The sequence below is a fragment of the Dipodomys merriami genome, unplaced genomic scaffold, assembly GCF_024711535.1.
Source record: "Dipodomys merriami isolate MVZ:Mamm:240054 unplaced genomic scaffold, mDipMer1.0.p SCAF_125, whole genome shotgun sequence".
NCBI lineage: Eukaryota > Metazoa > Chordata > Mammalia > Rodentia > Heteromyidae > Dipodomys > Dipodomys merriami.
Window position 1 is genome coordinate 2,678,568 of NW_027202549.1, and position 16,857 is coordinate 2,695,424.

At 50.5% G+C, this 16,857-nt stretch overlaps 1 protein-coding gene and 1 pseudogene across 1 annotated transcript in view; both read right to left on the reverse strand.

The window, feature by feature from the left end:
* Col7a1 (collagen type VII alpha 1 chain) overlaps positions 1–16,857 on the reverse strand; it is a 47,323-nt gene that overhangs the window by 20,297 nt on the left and 10,169 nt on the right. The window contains exons 22-64 of the mRNA XM_070017714.1: positions 13,009–13,143; positions 12,773–12,916; positions 12,555–12,691; positions 12,182–12,308; positions 11,947–12,093; positions 11,683–11,855; positions 11,559–11,594; positions 11,434–11,460; positions 11,286–11,330; positions 11,161–11,214; positions 10,523–10,585; positions 10,398–10,433; positions 10,230–10,265; positions 9,546–9,617; positions 9,378–9,455; positions 9,129–9,155; positions 8,995–9,048; positions 8,843–8,896; positions 8,688–8,747; positions 8,520–8,555; positions 8,269–8,313; positions 8,162–8,197; positions 7,171–7,215; positions 7,055–7,090; positions 6,903–6,938; positions 6,329–6,361; positions 6,145–6,198; positions 5,007–5,066; positions 4,875–4,910; positions 4,475–4,555; positions 4,336–4,371; positions 3,163–3,207; positions 2,824–2,895; positions 2,282–2,326; positions 2,016–2,042; positions 1,838–1,867; positions 1,674–1,754; positions 1,421–1,456; positions 1,308–1,343; positions 1,146–1,226; positions 907–942; positions 190–252; positions 57–101 (exon numbers count right to left, since the gene is read on the reverse strand). Of these exons, the coding sequence (XP_069873815.1) occupies positions 57–101; positions 190–252; positions 907–942; positions 1,146–1,226; positions 1,308–1,343; positions 1,421–1,456; positions 1,674–1,754; positions 1,838–1,867; positions 2,016–2,042; positions 2,282–2,326; positions 2,824–2,895; positions 3,163–3,207; positions 4,336–4,371; positions 4,475–4,555; positions 4,875–4,910; positions 5,007–5,066; positions 6,145–6,198; positions 6,329–6,361; positions 6,903–6,938; positions 7,055–7,090; positions 7,171–7,215; positions 8,162–8,197; positions 8,269–8,313; positions 8,520–8,555; positions 8,688–8,747; positions 8,843–8,896; positions 8,995–9,048; positions 9,129–9,155; positions 9,378–9,455; positions 9,546–9,617; positions 10,230–10,265; positions 10,398–10,433; positions 10,523–10,585; positions 11,161–11,214; positions 11,286–11,330; positions 11,434–11,460; positions 11,559–11,594; positions 11,683–11,855; positions 11,947–12,093; positions 12,182–12,308; positions 12,555–12,691; positions 12,773–12,916; positions 13,009–13,143 (2,636 nt within the window). The remainder of the gene's footprint in view (positions 1–56; positions 102–189; positions 253–906; positions 943–1,145; positions 1,227–1,307; positions 1,344–1,420; positions 1,457–1,673; positions 1,755–1,837; positions 1,868–2,015; positions 2,043–2,281; positions 2,327–2,823; positions 2,896–3,162; positions 3,208–4,335; positions 4,372–4,474; positions 4,556–4,874; positions 4,911–5,006; positions 5,067–6,144; positions 6,199–6,328; positions 6,362–6,902; positions 6,939–7,054; positions 7,091–7,170; positions 7,216–8,161; positions 8,198–8,268; positions 8,314–8,519; positions 8,556–8,687; positions 8,748–8,842; positions 8,897–8,994; positions 9,049–9,128; positions 9,156–9,377; positions 9,456–9,545; positions 9,618–10,229; positions 10,266–10,397; positions 10,434–10,522; positions 10,586–11,160; positions 11,215–11,285; positions 11,331–11,433; positions 11,461–11,558; positions 11,595–11,682; positions 11,856–11,946; positions 12,094–12,181; positions 12,309–12,554; positions 12,692–12,772; positions 12,917–13,008; positions 13,144–16,857) is intronic.
* On the reverse strand, positions 14,934–15,984 carry LOC138824050 (protein SET-like; annotated as a pseudogene).

The following is a 16,857-nucleotide window of genomic DNA, read 5'->3' on the forward strand; positions in this document are numbered from 1 at the left end:
CCAGCTCTATTACTGTTCTTAGTGGATTTTGCTATGGCTACCCTAGACATACTCACATTTTTTCCATTCAGGCCAGGTTTGCCATCTTCTCCTGCCTTTCCCTGTGGGGACAAATCTATCAGTCAGATGTCAGAGGTTCAGGGTTGGGTAGGAAGGATCCCAAAATGCAGCATGAAAACCCAGACTCACCGGTGCTCCAGTGGGGCCAGGGGGGCCAGGGGGCCCATGTTCTCCTCGTAGGCCAGGGAACCCCTAAAAGAAGAAGTGTTTGCTAGGATTGGGAGGGCTCCTGAGAGAGCCCTTAGGACACACTTCCTGGACTTCAAGAGTCCCACAAAGACCCTTCTCCCGTGTTGACACCACCCCCTCCCCAAGAGCCTCTGAGGTACAGTAGCAACGAATCAGGGGGCTCCTGATAAAAATCCCAAGGGAAAAATTCCCAGAACTTGGTGCCTACTACGATCTCCAAGACAGGATGTCAGGAAGGGGGACTTCATTTTTTGTTGTTGTTGTTGTTGTTGTTGTTGTTGGTCGTGGGGCTTGAACCCTGGGCCTGGGCGCTGTCCCTGTGCTCTTCAGCTCAAGGCGAGCACTCTACCACTAGAACCACAGCACCACTTCCGGTTTTCTGGTGGTTTATTGGAGATAAGAGTCTCACGGACTTTTCCTGCCTGGGCTGGCTTTGAATCACGATCCTCAGATATCAGCCTTCTGAGTAGCTAGGATGACAGGTGTGAGCCACCAGTGTCCAGCTGGAAGGGGGACTTTTTAAGATAGCTGGTCTGGGAATTGAGACCTTCCCTTAAGGCAGGTCCGGCCCACAGACCTGTGACTCTGAGGACCTAGCGGGGGGGCTTATGCTAGACCTGTGAGCCGCCCTCCCCTCCAGCATCTCCCGTCACTTACGTCTCTCCCTGGCTCCCCGGCTTTACCTGCGGCACCCTGAGGAGAGATTCAAAGTCAGCTGTGGGGTAAGAGTTTCCTTTACCCGCTGGCAGGACTGTGGCTCTTGTGAGCCCTAGGCCAAACAGGGTTCTGGGAGGAGACAGTACACCTGGCCCCAGAGGTGAAGGCCAAGATCAGACAGATGAGGCCAAGGTCTTGGGATCTCTTGAAGACGACTAGAAGTAACTACCATGACTCACGTTAAGTCCAGGGGGGCCAGGGGCTCCTGGTTTTCCATCCAGCCCACTGCGGCCATCCAGACCAGGGGGGCCTCGTTCACCCTGAGGGAAACAGAGTGGTAAGAGACTCGGAAGGCTGAGATGGGTCTGAGAGGCAGGTGTATCTTTCCAAATCACACTCACCTTTTCTCCTGCTGGGCCTCGAACACCTGGGTCTCCCTGGAGGGAATGAAGTCAAGAGAAGCATTGAGGGCAAGAAGGGGAACTGGACCAAAGGGGACAGATTCAGCACTCACCTGTGGGCCTGGGGGTCCCCGGAGCCCATCGCTGCCCTGAGGATAGAAAGAAAAAGGATCAGAGGGGCTGGGAAGGTGGCTCAGGGGTAGAGTGCTTGTCTTACATGCATGAGGCCCTGGGTTCCATTCCTCAGCACTGCGTAAGCAGAAAAAGTCGAAAGTGGTGCTGTGGCTCAAGGGGTAGCGTGCTTGTCTTGAGCTGAAGAGCTCAGGCCCAGAGTTCAGGCCCTTCCATGGGACTGGTTACACTTACCCTCTCTCCAGAGGCTCCGGGGGGACCAGGGTCACCCTTGGGTCCTCGAGGGCCCTCTTGTCCACGGTCTCCAGGCTCTCCCTAGGGCAGAGAGGGGTTGTAGGAAAGGGTACTAGGATCTTTTCTACACTCACTGTTTCACCCCACCCAAAGACCCCCAGTACCTTCTCTCTGGCTCCAGGTCCCGTGTCCACCTGTGGGGGAATGGCCAATGAGAAGAACACTTCAACAGGAGAAACGGAGCTCAATGGGAAGTGTTGGGGGACCAGGTAGTGAGTAGACAGATGAGAAGAGAATGGGAGGGAAAATGACAAGCAGTCCGGGACTCAGTATGATGCTTACCAGACGCCCAGGGGGACCCGGAAGACCCTAGGAGAGGAGAGGATTATAGTTAACAGAAGCCTTGAGGGCCTAGATCATGTCTACTCCAGGCTCAGCTCTAGCCCTCTGATGTGAACCCCCAGAAGAGAAGCAAGGACTCCAGGGAGGAGGGGGGGCATGGCCATAAACACTCTCCTCATATGGACACAGAACATCAATTGTAGCAGGACAAATAAAATCTCCATCCCATCAGGGTCCAGGGCCAGCCTGGCCTAGAGGCCACTCACCGGCTCCCCACGATCACCCTTGGGTCCAGAGGGTCCAGGGCTGCCCTGCAGAAAGCCAGAGATCTGGGTCACTCAGGGAAGACAGAGGGTTTTTTTTTTTTTTTTTTTTTTTTTTTTTTTGTCGATTGTAGGGCTTGAACTCTGGGCCTGGGTGCTGTCCCTCAGCTCTTCAGCTCAAGGTGAGCCCTCTACCCCTTGAGCCACAGTGCCACTTCTGGTTTTCTGAGTGGTTCATTGGAGATAAAGAGTCTCAAAGACTTTCCAGCCTGGGCTGGCTTTGAACCTCAATCCTCAGATCTCAGCCTCTTGAGTAGCTAGGATTACAGGCGTGAGCCACCAGGGCCCAGCCAGACAGAAGTTTCGGGGGGAGATTTAGAAGCACTGTGAGGATTTACTGGGTCCTGATGGCCTTTGGGAGATTAGGATGAAAGAGTCAAAAGGAATGAGGACTGCGAAGGTTAGGGATGTAGGTGGAGGAGGGCAGGATTGGTGATGAGTTGAGGTGGGGTGAGAGCTAAATGGGTCGGAGGTTCAACACTCACGTTTCGTCCATCCTCTCCAGGATCTCCCTGGTCTCCCTTCTCACCCACCGGCCCCCGGACTCCAGGCAGCCCCTGAGAAGAGCAGCTAGTCTGACACAGACTGCCTCCTAGCTTTCTGTAGCTTTTTCTAGAAGGCTTTCTGTTGTCCCAGTTCCCTGTCACTTCAAAAATTCATGCCAGTCTCCCATCACCCTACATATACCACCACCCCCCACACACATACCTTGCAGAATCTCTTCATTTCTTCCCCCAACCCTTCAGTGCTTCCCATCACCATTAAGCCTATTGATTCTCCCATTACCTCCATACGCACCCTTCCTCCTCCCTGCTGAGACTCACCCGAAGGCCTCTCTCGCCGGCTTTCCCAGGCAAACCTGGCTCACCCTGGTAATAAAGAGAAGAGTCATGGTGGGAGATCTAAATAACTGGCTGGGAAGGTAGCTCAGTGGTAGAGTGCTTGCCTTGCATGCATGAGGCCCTGGGTTCTATTCCTCAGCACCACATAAGCAGAAAAAGCTGGAAGCGGCACTGTGGCTCAAGTGGTAGGGCGCTAGCTTTGAGCTGAAGGGGTGAGGGACAGTGCCCAGGCCCAGAGTTCAGGCTCCATGACCCACCAAAAAAAAAATACCTAAATAACTTAGGGAGTATGGAAAGACAAGGCCTTGGCACCAGCTAGACAGTAGACAGAGCTGGACCGGATGACCTGGTAGAACCTCAGACCCTAGGTATTACAGTTCAAGGAGAAAGAGTGGGCGCCAGTGGCTCACACCTGTCATCCTAGCTACTCAGGAGGCTGAGATCTGAGGATCATGGTTCAAAACCAGCCCGGGCAGGAAAGTCCGTGAGACTCTCATCTCCAATGAACCACAAGTGGTGTTGTGGCTCAAAGTGGTAGAGTGCTCACAAAAGCTGAAGGACACTGCCATGTCCCTGAATTCAAGCCCCACTAACAAAAAAAAGTGGACACTAATGGCTCATGCCTGTAATCCTAGCTACTCAGGTGGTTACGATGCAAGGATGGAGGTTTGAAGTCCAGCCCAGGCAGCAGAGTCCATGAGCCTCTTAGCTCCAGTGAACCACCAGAAAGCTGGAAGTGAAGATGTGGTTCAGGTAATAGAGGGGTAGACTTAATTAAAAAAAAAAAAGGGGGCTGGGAAGATGGCTCAGTGTAGAGTGCTTTCCTGGCATGCATAAGGCCCTGATTCGATTCCTCAGCACCACATAAGCAGAAAAAGCCTGGAAGTGGTGCTATGGCTCGAGTGTTAGAACCTAGCCTTGAGAAGAGCTGACAGTGCCCAAGCCCAGAGTTCAAGCCCTACGACTGACCAAAAAACAAACAAACAAAAAGGCCAAGGGAGAGTGGTACTGGTAGTGGTACTGGGAATGTGGAGCTGGTACCGAATTCAAGCTCCAGTATCTGTGCACACATGCGCATACGTGTGCACACACACACCTACCTACACATACACACACACATACAGAATCAGAAACTACAATGGGGGTACATCTTACCGGAGGACCTTCATCACCTTTCTCTCCAGCTTCACCCTGTAAGACATGAGAGTCAGTCCTGGTCCCCAAAACCCCCAATGATGCTGGCAACCCTCCTACTCCCCTCCCCGCTAGAACTCCTCCAACGCCCGCCTCTTACATCACGTCCTCGGGGGCCAACAGGTCCTGGAGAGCCAGGCCGCCCGGGGTCTCCCTTCTCTCCAGGAGCCCCTGAGTCACCCTGTTGGGGAGGTAAGGATCAGGTGTTATAGAATCCATGTAACAGGCAACCTTTTAGAGGAGGTGAGCCCAGATTTATTTTTCTTTTTTTTTGGTCAGTCCTGGGGCTTGAACTCAGGGCCTGAGCACTGTCCAGGGACAGTGCTTTCTGCTCAAGACTAGCCCTCTACCTCTTGAGCCACAGGGCCACATCCAGCTTTTTCTGTTGATGTGGTACTGGGGAGTCGAACCCGGGGCTTCATGCATGCTAGGCAGGCATTCTACCACTAAGCCACCTTCCCAGACCCGAGTCCAGAAATCTTGAGATCACTTATACTCACCGGAATTCCCGCTCTGCCTGTGAGGCCAATGGGACCCTGAGGGGGGGGGTAGGAAGGGAAGGGATTTAATCAAGGAGTCTCAGGTACCACCTCTTCTTCTGTCACCTAGTCCCCATCCCCACATTTATTTACCCGGGCTCCAGGGTCTCCCTTAGGGCCAGGGTCTCCAGGAAGAGCTAACCCAGGTGGGCCCTGTTGGACAGACAAATCAGAAGTCAAAAGGGTACAGGGAGCTGAGCACCAGGAACTCACACCTGTCATCTTATCGACTCAGGAGGCTGAGACCCGGGGATCATGGGTCAAAGTCAGCCTAGCCAGGAAAGCCAGTGAGACTCTTATCTCCAATTCAACCAAAAAAAAAAACAAAAAAACAGAAAGTGGAGGCATGGCTCAAGTAGCAGAGCACCAGCTGTGAACAAAAAGGCAAAGGAGTATTGCAAGCCCTGAGGGTTTTTAAATTTTTTTTAATTATTATAAAGGTGATACACAGAACAGTTAGTTACATATGTTACATAAGTCAGGTAAAGAGTATGTTTCTTTTAGGACAATGTCACCCCTTCCCTAGCTCTCTCCCAGTTTTTCCCTCTTATCCCCACCAACAAGTTGTATACTTCATTTTCCACATGGTCTTGTGAGCACCACTGCTGCATTTGTTCACCCTTTATCCCTCCATTTCTGTGCCCCCCTTATACTCCTAAAGTCAGATAAACAAACAAACAAGACAAAAAGAAAAAGAAAACAGCAACAAAGGGAAAAAAACTTCTTGCTTCTATTTCTTGGACATCACTTTGATAAATATTACTTTATGTGATCAGATGCACATAGTCCTTGTACCTTTGTATTGCTCTTCTGAGAGTCTCACTGTGTGAACAAACCCTGAATATAAGACATAATACCAGCCCAGCACCGGTGGCTCACACCTGTAATCCTAGCTACTCAGGGAGCTGAGCTCTGAGGATCTGGGCTCAAAGCCAACCCTGGGCAAGAATGCCCATGAGAGTCTTATCAATAAACCACTCAGAAAACTGGAAGTGGCATTGTGGCTCCAAGTGGTAGAGCACTAGCCTTGAGCTGAGGGACAGTGCCCAGGCCCAGAGTTCAAGCCCCACAATCAAAAAAAAAAAAAAAAAAAAGACCTAATACCAGTGTACACACACACACACACACACACTCACACACACACACACACACACACACACACACACACACACACACACACACAAGGTACAACTTTCATCTGCCCTATCGCTAAACTTTTGCCCTCACTTACCTGTTCCCCTTTGATTCCAGCAACTCCTCTAGGTCCAGCAGGCCCCACATCTCCCTGAAAGCAACAGAGGTCAGTGGTGGTCTTGAGCTTCCAAGTACCCCGCAATTCAGCAGTCATCCTGTAACTTCCAGGAAGGCCCAGAGATAGGCCCTGTGACTTTGACCTCAACCCCTTACAGACATACCTTTTCTCCTTTAGCTCCAGCACCACCAGGACCCTGAAAACAATAAGGAGAGTCATTACTCAGCTCCTGTTTGGTATCACAGAACCCCAAGCTTTGATTCTATAAAATCAAAAAGTCACAGTGTCACTACTTAGGAGGTTGAGATCTAGGGATCACAGTTCAAAGCCAGGGTGGGCAGAAAAGCCCTTGAGTCTCTTATCTCCAATTAAATACCAAAAGGGACGAGAAGTAGAGCTGTGGCTCAAGTGGTAGAGTGTTAGCCTTGAGCAGAAAAGCTCAAAGACAGCATCCCAGCCCCAAGTTTAAGCCCACGACTGGAACAACAAAAAAGTCACAGTGTCTACCCAGGGGTCTCTGTGACCAAATGAGCTAATCTAAAGTAGGTAGCCAGGCTCCAGTGGCTCATGTCTGTAAGCCTAGCTGCTCAGAAGATTGAGATCCGAAGATCGTGGTTCAAAGCCAGCCCAGGCAGGAAAGTCCATGAGACTTATCTCCAGTAAACCACCAGAAAACAAAAATGGTTTATATATCCAGGGCTGAATTGGACTCAGGGTCCCGTCTTTTTTTCACTTACCACCACTGCTGGGTCCCCGGGGCGACCAGGCTCTCCCTATGGAGAGAAGACAGAGACAGGGACAGGTTAGCAACTCATCTAGGAACCCCAAAATCCCAGTGTCCCCTGGCCACATCCCTGCTGCCAAGTTATATTCCCAGCCCGTGATGAACCTTCTCTCCTCTGCGGCCAGTAGGTCCTGGTGGGCCCTGTACGTGGAGAAAACAAAGAGCTCAGGAGGGGATGAGGCAGGAAGATACATGGGAAAGCTCCACAGTCATAGACTTACCTCAGGACCCTCAGCTCCAGGGCGTCCAGCAATTCCTACTGGTCCCTAGGGAAGAGGAACAGAAGAAAAGCTGTTCCAGGTAGGAGAGGACCAAAAAGGGATTATGGGTAAACAGAGAGGAGAGGCTGAGTTGTGGGCTAGGGAGGAGAGATCATGGAAGATTGGGAGTTTGGGCTGGCAGCAGTCAGACTCAGCAGGTCATTGCGACTAAGTCAAAAGGTTAAAATTGGTATTCTTGCAGGGGGCTGGTGGCTCAGGCCTCTCATCCTAGGTCCTTGGGAGGCTGAGATCTGGGGATCACATCTCGATGCCTGCCTGAGTAGCCAAGTCTCCAATGAAGCATCCAAAAGGCAGAAGTGGAGCTGTGGCTCAAGTGGTAAAGTGCTAGCCTTGAGCAAAAAAGCTCAGAGATAGCACCTAAGCTCTGAGTTCAAGCCACACAACTGACCAAAAAAAAAAGTGGGATGGGAAGTGGGGGAGGGGAAAGGGGATCAAGGACAAAAATGTCAGAATCAGCTGGCACTGGTGGCTCACACCTGTCATCCTAACTACTCAGGAGGACAGAGGTTCTAAGCCAGCCCAGGTAGAAAACTCCCCGTGAGACTCTTATCTCCAATTAGTCACTGAAAAACTGAAGTGGCGCTGTGGTTCAAGTGGTAGAGTGCTAGTCTTGAGCACAAAGAGACTCAGGGCCCCCAGTTTAAGCCCCACAACCGTAATCTTAGCAATTCAGGAGGCTGAGATCTGAGGATTGCGATTCAAAGCCAGCCCAGGCAGGAAAGTCCATGAGACTCTTATCTCTAGTAAACCACCAGAAAACCAGAAGTGGTGCTGTGGCTCAAGTGGTAGAGCGCTAGCTTTGAGCTAAAGAGCTGAGGGACAGCACCCAGGCCTAGAGATCAAGCCCCACAACCAAAAAGAAAAAAGAAAAAGAAAAAGAAAAAGAATCAGGAGGGGCTTCAGAGGTCAGGGCAATATTCAGCAGGCTTACCTGGGGTCCCACCGGACCAGGGAGTCCCCGTTCACCCTAATGGAATAGAAGAAGTTAGCAAGCTGAGTCTTTTCCAGATCCTCCGGAGTCCCCGGGACTGCACTTACTTTTTCTCCAATCTCACCAGGGCTGCCCTTCAAACCTCGCTCGCCCTAAGGAGAGAGATAAGAAGAGCAGGGTCTTAAGCTGTGAACCCCAAACCAAGTGTCTTAATCTCTAACCAGCACTTCTGAAACAATAGAATCTGACCTAGATAGGCCCTTATCTCCTGGCCTTTTGGTCTCCTTTATCCTATAGGAGTCCCCGGATATGGTCCCTTACATTTGACACTCCCCCTCACCTCTTAACTTGTACTCACTTTGGGGCCAGCAACTCCAGGAAGTCCCCGAAGGCCCTGGAAGAGATGAATTTGGGAGGTGAGTGGTTCAGATTGGGGCATAAGGATAGAGAAGGAGTGGATGGATCAAGGTAGGCATTGGAGCCATGCTCGTCACATTCAGAACCTTGTGATCTCCTTAAAACTCACCGGCTCACCCGGAGTTCCGGGTTGTCCTGGGACTCCTGGGGCTCCATCCTCACAGTCACCCTAAAGGAGCAACACATGGTATGAAGTCTCAGGGAGGTCCCTGGCACCCAGCCTCCCAACCCCAAACCTGGGCAAAGAGAGATCCATTTCCCTACCTTCTCTCCTTTCTCTCCAACTGGGCCTTGGGGTCCAGGACTTCCGGGCAGGCCCTAGGAGGAAGTGAGTCAAGAAATATAAAGCCCAGCACCCAACCCACCCCAGAATACCCACACCCCTCAGTGGGTTCCCTAGCTCAAGGCCCTCTTACTGGCAGCCCAGGTTCCCCATCTGCAGTTCCACCAACTGCTGGTCCAGGGGGTCCCTGGGAAAGAACATCAGGTCAGGGGCAGGCTGGGGGAGTCAGACTCCAGCCCACCCTCAGCATACTTATCCCTCACTCACCCGTTCGCCACGATCACCTTTGTCACCCTGGAAGACAGATCATGATCCTGTGATTCCACTATACCTCCTTTCCCAAGATACCCGGATGTAGGAGGGTGGACTCAAAGAACCATGGGAAAACAGGGGCGTCAATAGCATGGGTAGGAATCAAAAGGTCAGAGCAATCAATGTGTTATGTGGGTTCCAAGGGGGTCACCGGGGCCCTGAATCACATGGAGCTCCTAAGACCAAATGGGGTCATGCTGTCACCTTCATAGCTGTTCCAGGAAGCCCTGGGGGACCACGAGGTCCTGGGTCTCCCAAAGGGCCACGAGGTCCAGGGGGCCCCTGATGGAGGAGACAAAACATAAAGACACAGCCCACACAACTCATTCCCCCGACCCCATCTCGCATCATGACTCAGGCCCTGAAACTTACCGAAGGTCCCGGTTCTCCTTTTTTGCCAGGAATCCCTGGCCCATCACCCGTGACGATTTTCCCAGGCTCTCCCTAAAAAGGCAGAGAGTGTTGGGCAGAATTCAAGGTAGATAAAAGTCCCCAGAGGTTGGGAAGGTGGCTTAGTGGTAGAGTGCTTGCCTAGCATGCATGAAGCCCTGGGTTTGATTCCTTAGTACGACATATACAGAAAAAGCCAGAAGTGGTGCTGTGGTTCAAGTGGTAGAGTGCTAGCCTTGAGCAGAAGCAGCTCAGGGACAGCGCCCAGGGCCTGAGTTCAAACCCTAGGACTGGCAAAAAAAAGTACCCATAGATGCCCTTTGATGCAATTTTTGTCGTTGTTGTTGTTGGTCATGAGTCTTGAACTCTGGGCCTGGGCGCTGTCACTCAGCTCTTCAGCTCAAGGCTAGCGCTCTACCACTTGAGCCACAGTGCCATTTCTGGTTTCCTGGTGGTTTACTGGAGATAAGAGTCTCACAGACTTTCCTGCTGGGGCTGGCTGTGAACCGTGATCCTCCGATCTCAGCCTCCTGAGTAGCTAGGATGACAGATGTGAGCCATGGGCACCTGGCTCCCAGCTATTCCTTATCATGCCACAGGCCTTACATAGGTCTAGGTGCAACCCTGTACTCTCTGGAGGCCCCTCCCCCTTTTCTCTTCACTTACCGGTTCCCCCTTAGGGCCTCGGGGTCCTCGGTCTCCCTGAGAACAGAACAGAATAGAGGATAATGCTTAGGTTCAAGGGTGGTCTCCATGGACTCCACCTACTTTGGCTCCCCATCCTTATAAAAAGAACCCTGGGGAAGGTACTGGCAAAGAAGGGAAGGCACTTACCGGTTCCCCAGGAGGACCAGGCCACCCTGGGGAGCCCTGTAAATGGAACCGATGGTCAGAACAGGTCAAAGTCACCTCTACCATCTCCAGCAATTGCCCCATCAGTAAGGACAAGGCTGGCACACCTTTATGCCGGGAGTCCCAGGGAGACCAGGGCTGCCTGGAGGTCCATCTGCTCCAGGGAAACCCTAAAGAGACAAAGAATTCAAAGATTAGCTAGCAGATCTCTACCCCATTAACTGGGGTTCTCATCCCATACGCTTCCAGTGTTGTCAGGGATGGAGAAGTAGGGTACAAAAGCCGTCTATCTGAATTGAATGAAACCCAATCCCAGGCACAAAGCAGTGATAAGCAGAGGCTAAAACACTAAGGGATCTTCAAGTCCCCCCCTACAGCCCTTCTACTTGACAGCTTTCCCTACAAGTCTCCATTCAGATTTCTAGGATGATCCTGTTTCTCTGTTTTTGTTTGTTTGCTTATTTTGTCAGTCATGGGGCTTGAACTCAGGGCCTGGGAACTGTCCCTGAGCTCTTTCACTCAAGGCTAGTGCTCTACCACTTGAGCTACAACACCCCTTCCGGTTTTCTGGTGGTTCATTGGAGAGAAGAGCCTCACAGACTTTCCTGCCCAGAATGGCTTTGAACTGCGGTCCTCTGATCTCAGCCTCCTGAATATATAGCTAGGATGACAGGCAGTGTCACCAGTGCCTGGGCTTTTTTTCCTACAAGCTGTCCCCTAAGTGAAGCACAAAGGCCTTACTCACCCTCTCGCCTTTTTGGATGGTAGGACCGGGGGGGCCTGGGGGACCAGTCCTTCCCTGAAAGAGGAGATCAGGATAAAGAGGCAGTAAGCCAGTCAGGGTAAGGTTGGGTGTGGGGAGGCACTTACCGGGAGGCCAGGAGGTCCAGGAGGCCCAGCTTGTCCATTCCGGCCCTAAGAAAGATCATCAGCAAGCCTTGTGCTGACAATCACCCCACCCCACCCCACCCCGTCCCATCAACACCCAACCTAGTTTTGTGCCCACAAGGCCACTCACCGTTACTCCAGGCTCCCCCTTTTGGCCCTGGGTGGGTGGGGGGGTCGGGGGAACATGTCAGATGAGGCTCCCAGTGGCTAGCTCAGGTGCGGCATTCATCTTCCCACTCTACCCTCGACACTTACCTTTGGGCAATGCACGGAGCAAGGCTCTGGAGGTGGCTGTGGACACAGGTGCTCTTTGAAGCCAAGCAGTTCTCTTTAAATCCCTAGGTCTCCTCCCTGCCATGCCCAGAGGCCTCATCCAAACCTGAGTTGTCATGGCTGTCTGACACAGCACTCCTGCCAAATCACTGACTGCCTGGCCTAGGCTTGGACCGTCATCCACCGCCAAGAAGTGCTGGACAGGGTCCACGCCTGACACCAAGCGACGCAGCTGCTCCTGATCAGCTCCCGCCAAACCCAAGATGATCACCCTGAACCCTAAGGAGGGAATCCAAGCATCTTGTCATGACAATCCCACCAGGGCTATTCCTATTCCCAGGTTCCATCCCCGGCTTCCTCTATTCCTCACCAGCAGCCTGAGCCTCTTGGATTGGGCTGAATATGTCACCTCTCAATGGTTCGTCCACCACCAGAACCATCACCCCGGGTACTTGCTGACGGCGCCCTGGAGCATCGGGTGCCAGGAGATACTTGTGAGCCATGATCAGCGCCGCGCCTGAGAGGAAAGTCACATCAGAGCCACGGGATATAAGAGTTTTTCTGACAGGAAAGCCCCTGGAATCCATGCCAACCGCAGGCCTCACCCAAGTTGTTTCCACTTGGGTCCAAATAGGGAATGTCCCAGATCTTCTGCAAGATGGTGCCAAGATCATGGGAACTATTCAATGGGAACAGCGGGGAGGGCCGATGGCTATAGGACAGCAAGCCAACCTGGAGTGAGGAGAGACGTAAAGCCTGGAGAGCATGACAGAGCAGACAGGGGTAGTGCGGGGAGGGCTTCTTAGGGGGTCAGCAACAGTGGTAGGATGGGAATCCACCAGCAATGAGATGATCTGAAGCTTGGGAGCTGGAAGAAACCCCGAAACTATATTAGGACAGAGAGATGGTGGCTGGTGTGGAGCTTGGGGTGCAGAGAGGCAGGGAGAGATTAGGGTTTTGGATGCCTCGGGGCCAAACCTGGGCAGCGTGTGGCCCGAGAGGCCCAAGTGCAGACACCAGCCGCTCCAGACCCCGCTTCACGGCCTCTGCTCGATGAGCATTGTCTCGAGTGGTGTGCAGTAGAAACACCACGTCCACTAGACCTCCAGGACATGCTGTGGGAAGGTGTCGAGTCACTGATGTGGTAGACTAGTCCAGCAGCCCTCTTTGACCTCTCCCACTGTTTTCCTGCATACCTGGGTTCTGTGTGACCGAGGCCTCAGGACCCTGTCCACCCCTCTGGACAGGTATCAGAGAGAAGACATAGGAGACACCAGGTTCCAGGCCTGTCACCCGCTGGGAGCTATAGGTCCCTGGAAGTGTCTGTGAATCTCCGGGTACTTGTAAAGAGGAGAACTTAGTTAAACAGATCCTGCATGGTCCTGAAGGAGGTCTTCCAGGGAGCCCCTTCCAACCACAGCCTGTCCCTCACTCTGGCTGGTGCTTGCGAGTGGCCGCCAGGATAGGATATAGCCCAATGCTCCAGGCACTGGGGTCCATGCGAGGGTCACTGAGTTGATGGAAGTATCTACCACGTGGAGTTCAGTGCTTGGAGCACGAGGAGACTCTGAAAGAAACGTTTAAAAAAAATCAGAGATGGGCTGGTGGGAATGCACACTTATACAACCACTTTGGAAAGCAGTCTGGAGGGTCCTCAGAAAGCTAAATATTGACCTTCCTTATGACCCAGTCATACCACTTCTAGGCATCTATACTGAACAACAGGAACCAGTCTACAAGGACACATGCACCTCCATATTTATTGCAGCACTGTTCACAATAGCCAGGATATGGAAACAACCCAGATGTCCCACCACAGATGAATGGATCCAAAAATTGTGGTATCTATACACATGGAATATTATGCAGCCATCAGAAATGACAAAATAATGCATTTGCAGAGAAATGGATGGAGCTAGAAGAAATCATGTTGAGCGAGATAAGCCAAGAGCAAAAAGACAAATGGCATATGGTCTCCCTGATAAGTGGATATTAAATCCAAAATGTAAGGTGATACGACAAAATTAACAAGACTTAAGAAACAAAGGACTTCCACTCATCTGGTCGAATCACTACTAAATAACCCCATGCTGCTGATCACATATATGGTATATATGTGCACACCAGAGGGAAACCAGGAGGATGACACAGAACTAGAGGTAATCAGGGAAAAACATACAACAGTGGAACCCATCAGCTGCACTGGACATTGATCAAAATGAACTAAGCAACTCAATGGCAGCGATGGGAGGGAGGGAACGAGTGGGAAAGAGGGAACAGCTGATGCTATGCAAAACAAAAGCAAAGTACATATCACCCAATGTGGAAGAAATAACTGTACTGCAAAGCTCATAGAACTCATAAATTTTTTGTGTACATATTTAGTTTTATTGTAACAAAGCAACTTGTATACTTTTAACGTTTAAAACTCAGCATCATCTTTCCTTTCCAGTGAAAACAAAAGAAAATTTAAAAATAAATGAACAAAATTACAACAGAGAATGTCAATTCCAAGTAAGATCCTACAGGGTGTGCGCATTCTCCTGTAGCGCCAGGGCTCAAGTCATCATTAGGAGAATTTTATTTTAAAAGTGTCATCTTAAACTGCAAGGATGTCCGTTAAACATCACAATTACACATGCCAAAGGAGAAGCCATGTTGTCAAAATGCCCACTTAACCCACCCAAACATCTCAAACCCACCCTTTGCTGACCTTCTAGAACCCCATTTTTTTAAGTTTTTTTTCTTTTTTAACAAGAGAAAGACAGATACATGTTGTTGATGCTAACTGTCTGTATTCACATAGACACAGTGTAATCTCTGAGCCCAATATACAGGGAAAGGAGGAGAAAAGCTAGAATCTATGCACTACTACACAGGGCCTGGTGCCTCCAGCAGAGCAGAGCAACTGGAGGCTTTTCTTGTTTCCCACAGAGCAGGTGGCGGCGGTGGTGGTGTTGATTCTGTACAGTTTTTGTTGAGACAGAAAGGGATAAAAATGAATTTAAGGGGCTGGGAAGGTGGCTCAGTGGTAGAGCGCTTGCCTTGCATGCTCGAGGCCCTGGGTTCGATTCCTCAGCACCACATAAGAAAAAAGAAAAAAGCCAGAAGTAGCCAGGCGCTGGTGGCTCACACCTGTAATCCTAGCTACTCAGGAGGCTGAGATCTGAGGATCGTGGTTCAAAGCCAGCCCGGGCAGGAAAGACCGTGAGAGTCCTATCTCCAATAAACCACCAGAAAACCGGAAGTGGCACTGTAGCTCAAGTGGTAGAGCACTCGCCTTGAGCTGAAGAGCTGAGGGACAGCGCCCAGGCCCAGAGTTCAAGCCCCACGACCGACAAAAAAAAAAAAAAATGAATTTAGAACAGAGGTGTGTGGAGATTCTTTTCCCGTTATATTCTGAGCAAGGTATTCCCCCCTGAATAAGTTGAGAACCATGGTGTTTTGAGAAAAGAGACCTCAAGAACAGGGCAACTGAGCACAAAGGGGGAGAAGACTGCAACTTGCTCCCAGGGACTGGAGAAAATTAAGAAGAAAAAAAAAAGTTGGAATCCATCAGTGTTTTCTATTAGTCATCTTCTCCTTCATCCTCCTCTCCTTCTTCCCCTTCGTCCTCATCCCCTTCTTCATCAATATCTTCCAATCCTTCCTCCTCTTCATCATCATCATCATCCTCTTCCCCTTCTCCCTCCTCATCATCCATGTCAGGAACCAGGTAGTACTGCAATGGGTTTGGCCAGATGTCGTCTTTGATGACCTCTCCCAACTCGTCTGCACCAGCGTCTGAGTGGTCAGCGAACCAAGTGAAGAAGCTCTCTGTTCCTCATGCTGCCGCTTCCTGCTGGCTTTATTCTGCGATTGATTGAAGCGCTTTGTCAAATGCTTTCCAGACTTCCATTTGATTTCAGTGGACTTTGAAGATGGATCACCGCTCTCATTCAGATGAAATTCTTTGGAGAGAACTTTATTTTTAAAGTAAGGATTTTCATCAAAATAAAAATCTATTCTGTAACCTGATTTTATATCTTCAAATTCTGTCACTTCAACTCTGGTCAGGTGATGCAGGGCCTCTTCATCCTCCTCCCCCCAGCAGTGCAGACACTTGTGGATGGTTGACAAATGTTGTGACCCAAAAATTTGGGATTTGGGCAATCAATTCTGACCTCTTCTGAACAAAACGGTTGGCGGAGTTTATTATATTTCTGTTCTACTTTCAAAATCTCTTCACTGGCTTGTTCATTAAGTCTATTTCATTTTGTACTTCATCGATATGTTCAATTGCTTCTTGCTGTTCTTTTTCTCCCTTGGGCAAGCTGGGAGAGGAGGAGGCGTCTGCCGGCTTCGGGCCCCGTCTGTGCTGGGCTTTCTTCGGCAGAGGCAGGAGGAAGGACTGGCATTTGTGGGTCATGGCACAGAGGAGAAGCCGGAGGCGAGCCCGACGCTGCGGACCCACAGCAGGGGAACTCATAAATGTTATAGACCCTGATAGACAATTTGCCCCATGAATGTTAGAATATGTTTGTGACTTTAACTAAGCGTCACTATCCCACAATTCCGTGAAATTTGGGAGATTACATAATCACTTAATCACAATAAAGAATTTGAAAAAAAAAATCAGAGATGGGCCAGGGGCTGGTGGCTCACACCTCTAATCCAAGCTGAGATCTCAGAATCATGCATCAAAGCCAACCCAGACAGAAAGAAAATCTGTAAGATGTTTGATCGCCACGTAACCAGCAAAAAGCCAGAACTAGAGGCGTGGCTCAAATAGTAAAGTTCTAGCCTTGAGTAAAAAAAAAAATAAGAGCAAGAGGTCCTGAGTTCAAATACCCGGGTATATATGTGTATATACATACAGAAAGAGAGAGAGAGAGAGAGAGAGAGAGAGAGAGAGAGAGAGAGAGAGAGAGAGAGAGAGAGAGAGAGAGAGAGAGAGGGAAAAGATCAGGAACAAGAGGAGAAAGACCCAAGCAGATTCATTTTTAGCAAAATGTCAGGGGAAGTCATGCTGGGATCACTCCAGGATCACAGCCACTAGGAGGCTACAGAAGTCAATTCGAGAGTGGCTCAAGCCTGTCATCCTAGCTACTCAGGAGGCTGAGATCTGAGGATCATAGTTCGAAGCCAGACTGGTCAGGAAAGTCTGTGATACTCTTTTTTTTTTTTTTTTGGTCGGTCATGGGGCTTGAACTTTGGGCCTGGGTGCTGTCCCTCAGCTCTTCAGCTAAAGGCAAGCACTCTACCACTTGAGCCAACCACCACTTCTGGTTTTCTAGTGGTT